The sequence below is a fragment of the Dufourea novaeangliae genome, unplaced genomic scaffold (genome assembly GCF_001272555.1).
Source record: "Dufourea novaeangliae isolate 0120121106 unplaced genomic scaffold, ASM127255v1 scaffold168, whole genome shotgun sequence".
In the NCBI taxonomy this organism is placed as follows: Eukaryota; Metazoa; Arthropoda; class Insecta; order Hymenoptera; family Halictidae; genus Dufourea; species Dufourea novaeangliae.
The window spans coordinates 1,059,270-1,069,422 of NW_015374062.1; the positions used below are offsets into that span (position 1 = coordinate 1,059,270).

At 36.6% G+C, this 10,153-nt stretch overlaps 1 protein-coding gene across 1 annotated transcript in view; it reads left to right on the forward strand.

Moving 5' to 3' along the window:
• Positions 1-9,995, forward strand: part of LOC107190155 (trichohyalin-like) — a 12,515-nt gene extending 2,520 nt beyond the window's left edge. The window contains exons 3-13 of the mRNA XM_015578908.1: positions 10-1,216; positions 1,319-1,673; positions 2,226-2,474; positions 2,848-3,000; positions 3,147-3,476; positions 3,769-3,941; positions 4,014-4,134; positions 7,234-7,397; positions 8,357-8,578; positions 9,144-9,397; positions 9,788-9,995. Coding sequence (XP_015434394.1) covers positions 10-1,216; positions 1,319-1,673; positions 2,226-2,474; positions 2,848-3,000; positions 3,147-3,476; positions 3,769-3,941; positions 4,014-4,134; positions 7,234-7,397; positions 8,357-8,578; positions 9,144-9,397; positions 9,788-9,995 — 3,436 coding nt within the window. The remainder of the gene's footprint in view (positions 1-9; positions 1,217-1,318; positions 1,674-2,225; positions 2,475-2,847; positions 3,001-3,146; positions 3,477-3,768; positions 3,942-4,013; positions 4,135-7,233; positions 7,398-8,356; positions 8,579-9,143; positions 9,398-9,787) is intronic.
• The last annotated feature ends 158 nt before the right edge of the window (positions 9,996-10,153 follow it).

A 10,153-nucleotide genomic window follows, 5' to 3' on the forward strand; every position in this document is an offset into this window, starting at 1 on the left:
AGCCGAGAGACGAAAGAAGGAACAGGAACAAAGGAAGAAAGATCGGGACGAGCGAGCGAAAAAGGAAGGAGAAGAAAGAATGAAACGCGAGGACGAAGAACGTAAGAGGAAAGAAGAGAAAGCCAAGTTGAGAAAGGAAGAAGAGGATCGCAGAAGAACAGAGGACGCTGAAAGAATAAAGAGAGAACTAGAACGAGACGCGCATAGGCACGAGGAAGCCAAGCGTCGTCGCGAAGAACAAGAAAAGCAAATCAGGAAAGAAACGGAAAGAATCAGAAAAGCTGAAGAGGAACGAGTAAGGAAAGAAGACGAGACACGAGAGCGCAGGAGGAAAGAACGTGACCAGAGACGACATGAAGAGGAAGAGAAATTATTAAAGGAAGAAGAAGAAAGGACGAAAAGAGAAGAGGAGCGTAGAAGAAAGAGAAAAGAGGCTGAGCGACAGTGGAGAGAAGACGAGGAAACTATAAAAAGAAAAGAAACTGAACGTCTCGAAAGGAGAAGGGCTGAAGAACGCCTGAACAGGGAAGAAATGGAACGTTTAAGAAGAGAAGACGAGGAAAGAAGACGCAGAAGGGACGATGACAGACAAACCAGGCGGGACGAAGCAACGAAGGCGTTGAAAGAAGAGGAGGATCGATTAAGAAAACGACAGGAAGAGGAAGCCTCCAGACTCCGAAAACGAAGGCAAGAACAATTGAGAGACGACAGTTGGTCTAGAATGAGGCAAAGCGAATCAGACCAACTCTTACGAAAAATTACGGACGACACGAGGTTCGTGAGAGCCAAAGGCGTTTCTTCGGATATAGAGTTTTGGAGGGACAGGCGCGAAAAGGCTCAACGACACGATTTTGGCTTCGAATCGGCGCTTTCGAGCGCTTCGAGATCGTACAGCTGGAGAGATTCTCTGGCCTGTTTGACCAAACGACGAATCGACGATTTTCTTGATTATAAATTAAGAGACACCTCGATGGAGAGGTATTACTTCGACACAGGTTCGTACTACAGACGAAGAAGGAAGAGGGACGATAGAATTACGCGGGCGAGATCGATCAGTTTGTTGAAGTATGACGACTACTCGATTGGGGACATTGACAAAGGTACCATCGCTTATAGCTCCCTTAGACCTCCAAGATACAGCAGGCCAATGACTACATCTAGGACTGATCTTGATGCATCGAATCTTTCGCTGTACTTGCCTCCTGTTACCAGCGAGGTAAGAATATCTTTTTTTTTTTCTTTTTTTATCAGTGTCTAATTAAATATGTACGAGAAACAAAAACAAGAGATTGTAGCATCGAATATATCTCTTTTGCAGATGTTACCACGCGAGAAAGGAAAGAAACCATCATTCTGCACAAGATTAACCAACAGAACTGTAGGTGTTGGTATGAGAACGAGACTAACGTGCACCGTTCTTGGATACCCAGAACCACGTGTATATTGGACGAAAGACGGGGAGAAACTAGACATCACTTCGAGTCGATATCGAACTCGGTTTGACAATGGTATGGCTTATTTCGAACTGCATGAAGCCCTCCCCGAAGATTCCGGACTGTATACATGTGTTGCCGAGAATGTTCATGGAATTGCGACCACCGAGTCCTCATTAAAAATTTACCCCGATTTCCAACCGGCACTGTCACCCCCTACCTTCACGAGATCTATTAAAGGTAAGTACGTTAAAAATGAAAAGAAAGAGAGAATATTATGTTTCTTCGAATATAATATTAGAATAGATGACTCGAAGGGAATATGAATAGGTAATTAAAATTCGATGGTCCCTGTTATCTTCTAAAAGTCTTGAAATTGTAATTAAACTAGGAATTATATTCGTTGTGACAAAAATTCTGTACAAGTAATAACATTTTTGTTGTAAATAATAATGGCTAGAGAAATGAAATACGAATCAGATTTGTGAATGTTAATAACAAAAATGTTAATAACAATAGTTGTGTAAAATTCAAGTAATGCTATTGGAAGAAAAAAATCGTCTTCAAGTCCTTTTTTCCGTATTTTCTGACCGTCACCGGTATTTTTCTGCAGAAAAACATTTGCAGCAGATGAAAAAATACATTCGAGCATGCCTGAGTGATGTAACCTTCAGATAACCTTGAACACCAAAAAAGTATTCTCATATCATTTTAAAAAAGCTGGGACGTTCTGTATATAATTTTCTATTCTTTTTCAGATTTTTATAAAATTTTTTTATCATACGTTTTCAGACACTTATCGATATTCGGACAACGAGTTGCTCTTGGAGTGTCGAGTGCGTGGCAATCCTACTCCACTTATCTCCTGGCTGAAGGATGGTTGCATTCTCCAGGGCGACCGCTACAGGCAAAGTTACTTGGACGATGGCATCTATCGACTGAAAATTGCTGCACCAAGTTTGTCGGACAGTGGTCGTTATACGTGTAGAGCTATGAATGATCTACGTACCGAAGAAATATCGCATGTGGTTCAGTTCGATGGTAAACTTCCTATATTCCGTAACATATTTCTATTATTCTTCCTGCTATAGTCCATAGGACATTTATTATTTTCTATTTTAACGTATGAGTAGCAAAATTAACCAAATCTAAAAGATTTGTTGTTACTCGAATAGATCTATGTTCCATTTTTAATTTGCTGTTAACAAAAGCGCAAAAGTAATAATAATTAAATTATAATGCAACTTTTAATGTAAGAAATGCAAAATGAGCAATTTCTGATCACCTAATTTAAGATATCAAATTTTACGTATAAATTTCAAAATAGAGAATAATTATTTAGTAATTTTTTATTTTTATTTTAAGGACCAAGATATATTTATTTTTATTTTAACTTATGATATTGATTTTTAAGAACGAACTCGACGAGGTGCTGCGGCCAAACGAGAGAAAACTTTCGACGACTACTTCAGCGCTGAAACGTTCAAGAGGCCACGATTCTCCAATTACTTGTCGGATTATAGTGTTCCCACGGGCGGGACAATTGCCTTACAAGTTGAAGTGAAAGGTATTTAACAATATCATCCACAATAATGTATCAAATAATTTCTTAAGATTACTACGTAGGAAACGCAAAAACTTTTCCCATTTAACACGATAGTACAACAATGATTTCAAAAGTTTAAAAACAATCGGAATCGGTGATTGTTACAGGTATGCCCGCGCCGGAAGTGAGATGGTTCCGTGGCGAAAGAAAGGAACCGGTCAGTGTTCCGAAAGCAAAAACGTTCGCTGAATCCGGTGTTCATACACTGATCCTGCCAGAGGTTACCGAATCGGAAAGGGGCATGTACATTTGTCGAGCAATTAACGCGTACGGACATGTGGACAGTATGGCCACGGTGGACGTGATATCGCCGAGTGCGATCGACGGCGGGAAACCGGCCATGTTCGTTTCGAGACCCGTCGACAAATCGATCACCGTCACCTCTGGCGAGGATGTCAGCGTGTCATTTAGATGTTCTGGAAATCCGAAACCACGTGGTAAGATGAAGAAGAAGATGAAATCAATTAAAAAATTAAGGGATCATGGTATAAAATTGCCAAATTTATGATTCTTCCACCACCGAAAATATTAACCTTTAAATTCATAGTGTTGCCATTCGGCAATATACCTATATTTCGTAATGTACTAATAATACGTGTATAGAATAATGTCTAATTTATATTTTATCTGTCGGAACAACCGTAAATTTGGCCATTTTTACCATGACTACTTTACCATTACTATTTGTACCACTTTTCCTCTACATGGCTCTTGTATTTCATTCTTCAGTGACCTGGATGAAAGGACTAAGAGACATCACCGACGGTCCTCGATCTTACAAAGAAGCCATCGATGATTACGTCAGACTGACCTTGAAAAGAGTCGTACCCTCGGACGAAGGTACTTATTGCATATTGGTCAAGAACAGACATGGCTGCGATAGAAGTTTCTTCTCGATTAAGGCAAGTAGACAATCTGAAATATTAAATTTCGTCATCGGGGGTATGGTTTTCAGACGTTTATTAATTTCACAGGTGAAACAACGCGCCAGGTCACTGACGCCCGACTGGAGTACGCTCAGCAGCCGCACCGATACCGGAAGTCTTCTTTGCCTGTCGACTGAGAGTCGTGAGGATGATATGTCCTACGTGAAGAGTAAGTGGTTTTTCTTCGTTTATAATTCTAATAATTTTTTATAATAGTATGTGGGTACAGCTGATTAATACTGCAAGATTTTTCTAAAATGTTCCAATTTGGGCTTAGAATTGATAACCCTGTGTTCTGACCAAAGTGCACTTCAAGTGTTGACCATTATTGGATTAAGTTAACACGTGTAATCAAATGATTATAATTAGAAGACACAGCCCAACGACGGTGACTCTAGTTTTATCGTACACCTTGGTTGATGTATTAGTGGACGAAGTCCAAATAAACACGGGACTAAACCGATGCTTGAAATGACGTCAATATTTCGACTGATTCTACGTACCACTCGTGGCTCCTCAAACATCCGGAGACAGAGCATTGTTTAAATAAAAAGAATTGATTTATCGTTTTTAGGAAAGTGTTAGACAACTTCCTGGTGCTATTTTTAATGGAGTTTTAAAGAAACGGGGAAGACCTATCTGTAAGAAATATGATTTTTAATAGTCTTGTATTATTAAATTTTCACTAGTTTTTTAAATTTCCTGCGAAATTATTCATACAGTACCAGACGAAACTATTTAACAACTTGAGCATAATAATTCTTTGAAAATTAATTAACGAAGAGTATGGATTTCCTTAAATGTCATTTTCCTAAATATTAATAATCTGAAGAAAGTAATACAGGAAATGCGAAAAAAATTGATTAAACGTTGTTATAATTTTGTCCGATACTGTACTTTTTAGCATTAGTAGACAAAATGTATACTTCTTATTAATAGTAATGCCTACAAATTATTTGTGCATATAGGAATCGAAACGTAAGACAATCCGTGTATTTAAACATTTTTAAGATTAGTATGAATTCAAATGTGTTTCAAAAATATGACAGATTTTATCGAAGAAAATGACACACGTATGTACGTACTCCCAGTTCACGTACCTACTGTTGAATTTGAATCTGAAATAGTGCCAAGTGTGACGATTCCTTGACCAGACCACCACACGCTTTAAAATACAACTCAGTACAGTGCACCACGCATAAAGATCGAAACAAACATACTCTATTACAAGTAAACACAGACAAAAAAAAAAGAATTTCATGGCATGATTAAATAGGTACATTGAACGCGAGTATGCGAATCACAGATGTTGGAAGGACATCGTGATTCTCGAATTAGACTGAAGTGAATTAATTTCACACAAATATCTCAACATTTGAACTTGAATTACTCTAAAAAAGCACTTCAGTAATCCCAGATTTGGGTTGAAATTAAATACAATAGAAAATGAAAAATAGCATTTTTAACGAATTATTATTTTTTCTTAAGTTGAAGGGTAAATACATTTTGTATTAATATACAGCAAATTGTTTCAGATTAATTTTCTATTTAAATATAAAATGTAATGTGATATTGATGATGAGTACATTTACATGAAAATAAAACTAGTCTACCACTGGTGCACAAAATTATTTAGACAAATTAACACGCAATGGATGGAAATTTAATTTCGATCAAATAAAACGATTTATTACTCATGTGTTCAGGGTACATTACGATTTTCATTTAAATTCGTATTTTCATGGACCGATTTACAAAAAAAGAAATTAAGTAAAATTCTCACAATTTATTTATTAGGGACTTGAGTCTAACGAGAATAATATAAAAATTATTTTAAACTTCAATAAAGTCTGTTATTAACCTGTGTTTTAGATATTGGTGAATATGTATTAAGTGTCCCACTGATACACATTCAACATCAAAGTCTAATGGCTTTCTTAATACCAAGAAACAGTCGAAAATAAACACCGGAAATGACTGGAGCAAATGGCTCGTTCGAAGTAGGTCGTCGATAAATAAACATAGTACATATAACTGAATTCCTAATGCTCGAATACCCTACGACAATAATTCAAACTGATCAGGAATTGGGGTCTGATCAGGAACTGGGTCTGTGACGGTAGGTGACACGATTCCACAAGGTGGTTCCTCCTAACGATAGACAAACCTGAAACGACACCACCTACATTCGCCGGTGGAAACACCTCCCGTCCGGTTTATTTTCGTTTGCCTTGCTTATTCGCCTCCCTCCAACATCCCCCTCTGTGTCCACAAATTCGAAATTCAGTCGGCGTCGGGACGCGAGTCATTTCGCGTGCCCTACTTTTTTCGAGCCTTGGGCAAGTCGAAAAAACACCTTGACATTTTCGGTTTATCGCGCCGAGGGAACGGTCCCGAACGTAAGAATTTCACGCGTTTCCGCCTGTTTTTCGCTGTCTCGAACGAGTACATTGCAGCGCCTCCGAGGTGCTTCGATGAAGAAAATTTCGGAATTTTCTTACGAAAAATGATATTTCGTCGAATATGAAGCCCCACGATCATGGAATCGCGCAAGAGGATAATCGTTTGAGGATTTCCCGTCTAAGACACTCGTGGGCTGGCGATAATTGTCTGATTGTCGATTTTCTGGAGTATTTGTATGGACACAGAGGTCAGCAAACACTGTGATTTTGAATTATTGGATTGTGTGACGTTGAATCAGTTTAATATGTGCATCGTGGTATGACAAGTGGGTGGTTGAAAAATTCGTAACAGTTTTGAAAATATCATAACTCGTAAATTGAATAGGTGTTAGGGTAAATGTCCAAATTATTTAGGCCTAATTCAATTATTTTGGGAATAGGCCTTTCATGAAAAAATCTGCGAAGTTTCTGAAAATATACGTACTGGAAGGTTAACAAAATCTGCACAGAACATACACAAAAAGTGACAGAAATGTTTCACAAGTTATATACATTGAAATATGTCAATTAATACTACTACAGTCCCTAAATATTTATTCTTTAGAAGAATAAATAAAAGTTGTTCAATTTATCTAGCCAATATTGAATGTCATGCTTTCACCGATGTGATCTAAATCACTTTAAATATTCACAGTGTATTAGAAATATATCTTTATGACTCTACTCTATTATTTTTAAAAAGTTCGGTTAATTGAATCTAGCGATAAGCGTGCAATATCAATTACAATAAAACGGTATAAACTTTATGTTTGTTGTCCGTAGGAGTTTGTTTTATAATAGATAAAGGAATTTTCATTGTTTTATAGATCTTCCTGGACCAATTAGTAGCGAGCCAGTCGTGGTCGATGGAGGAAAAAATTGGTTGTCCCTAAGTTGGGGCAAAGCCGAACAGAGAGGGCCTGCCCCTGTCATCGCCTACAGGGTTGACGGTTGGATGCTTGGTAGTGACGGTGGTGCACGATGGGTCGAGGTATAAATATTATTTTAAAGAAATAAATCCAGAAAGTAAAATACAATTTACGAAAGTCGAACTTCAAAATTAACGAATGATTTCGAACATAGTTAATATGTCTGTCTACTGCTACTACTACCAATACTAAACGTTTATGGTAATATAATACTATTTATTTTCCATCGATCTTAAAATATTCTCATATTGCATTTATATCAAATTGTTGCGGATACTTAATAATGTTAATAAACATTAATGCAAGTGTAAGTAATTGGTATAAGGCATGTAATCAAGCTAAGGGATATTATAAATGTGCATTTACCATACGATTTCTCGATAATAAAATGTGGTATAAAAATATATAGAAGAAATGCATTTTACCAGAAATAAAATAAGGGACACGTACAAGTGAAAGGTCAAGAAACAAACTTTTAGAATAAAAAATAATTGCGCATGATACAGGTTCCAAGAATATACGAGTAATAAACATATCGTCGCGCAAGATGTCACATAAATGTAATAGATACAAAGCATATACAATGTATGCAAAATTTATGCTCGATGACTGATGGACGTAAACTATTGTATAACACTTGGCAGGCGTGTCTCGTATTTTAAAACTATATGAACACCCAGTTCTACTAATACCTACTAATCGTCAGTAATCTTTTGCATAACTGTCAAATTTTAAGGGAATTAAGTAAGTAACATATATTTCTAACAAATTTACTTTTTAACAACGAAATTAATGTAGTAATAGAATAATTTATTCGTACACTTTAGTTTCTTCTGCCTTTCTGTATCATTCTACAGAAATTAAGATTTTTAATATCTAAAATTTATAAGATAAGAAATAAAAGATAATATTTCCAATATACATATAGAAGATCAGATTTAGAAGACAATATTTCCAATTACCATAATATCTTCTTAACCTCTCCAAATTAATGTAATTAGTCCAACTTTGTTACAAATAGTTGGGTATGACACCAATCAACGCCTTCGACGCGTTCAACTTGAAGCCCGGTGGCGAGTACAAGTTCCAGGTGACGCCACGGAATCGATACGGTTGGGGTGAGTCCGTCACAATGACGAATTCCGTCAAGGTCAGCGAGACCGTCGATCTTCCGGAGTTCACGAAAATCTTGCCAGGTCAGCTCAAGGTCCTCGAGGGAACCACAGTTAAATTGGAATGCGAGGCAAGTGCACTATTATTAGATTTGTATTCCTACTTTCGTTCCGCTACATTTACTATTAATACACTACGAACGTTTATGCAAACTTACATTTTTATAGATTAATTTAGAGCGGCCAGTATTAGATAGACACTAACACTAGCGGCCAAAAGTACGAGACCAAGTTTGATAATTAAAGAAAGGGAAAAATATTATTCTATAAAGATTTGATAAAAGTAATGTGCTAAAAATAATTGGAAATGATTTGCATATGCATTGATTACTTTATTTAGCTTTTATTATATCCTAACAGAATAATGAGTTACTCTTCCATCGATCATTAAACTGTGGTCCCATACTTTTGATCAGTAATGTATTTCCTTTATTAGAAGTCTACTAAAATTCATAAGAGTTCTATTCTATTTTCCAAATTAATTTCATGAAATATAAATATAATCACTTTTAAGGTGTGAAATGTGCAAATTTTGTGACACATATGAAAAAGTACCCTATACTTTCTATATAAACAGAATATAAAGAAATAGAAGAACATAAAATTTAGAAATTGTGTGCTACTAATACTTTCCAGATTCGCAGCGATTCGAAAATCGATATAAAATGGTACTACGAGTCAACCGAAATAGATCCCGACAATCATCCCAGGTGTTCGATCTCGCGTAACGGATCGAAGTGTTCGCTCACGATCGAGAAGCTTCAGGAGATTGATTCCGGCAGATACGTTTGCGAAGCGGGCAACTTGGTTGGCAAAGTCTCGTCGTTTGCCAGAGTGCTCGTCGTCAATGATCCGAAGATCATTGAAGCCGATGCTAAACTGAAATCAAGGTACGAATAATCGATACGACGATCGATGATTTCCAGGATTCTATAAATACTCTATTCGCAACGGTTTGATTTCTTTTAAGAGACACTTCAATTTTGAATTTTCGAACGATGAAGACTTTAACAAATTGACATTCGATCACGAGAAATCTTGTTTTCATAGGAAATGCCTTCGCGGTGTTTCTTTTTATATTCGAATATTATTTTAATTTAATTTTCTCGTACATTCGGTAAATTTTGGTGGACAAATGAGTGCAGCAAATTTTAACGAAACTTCATGGGTTGCCAATGTGTTAATATAAAAGTGATTGTTCAGTGTGAATATTATCTTTTCGTTGGGAATGGTAGGGGGATCTATAAATTGTGAATGATTTTTTTCATGTGAATATTTAGTGAGTTGGGAGACGACTTGGAAGACAGACCGCCACAATTTTCCATGAGAGTTCGAGACAGAAGAGTTCAGGCGTCGTATCCTGTCAGGTTGACATGTCAAGTGACAGGACACCCTGCTCCAGAAGTCAGGTGGTTCAAGAATGGCACAGAGATCCGTCAAGATGGTAAAAGAACTTTGAATTCTGTATTAAAGACATTACCACATTAATAATAACACATAACTAGCATGAAACTTTATTAAAACTTTTACCTTATTGCATTTTCTAAGTGAACATATGCTATGAATGCATAGACATCTACAGTCTGCTAATAATAAATAATTTATCAATGGATTTCAGTAGTCTTACAAAGTACTCAGTACTAGAT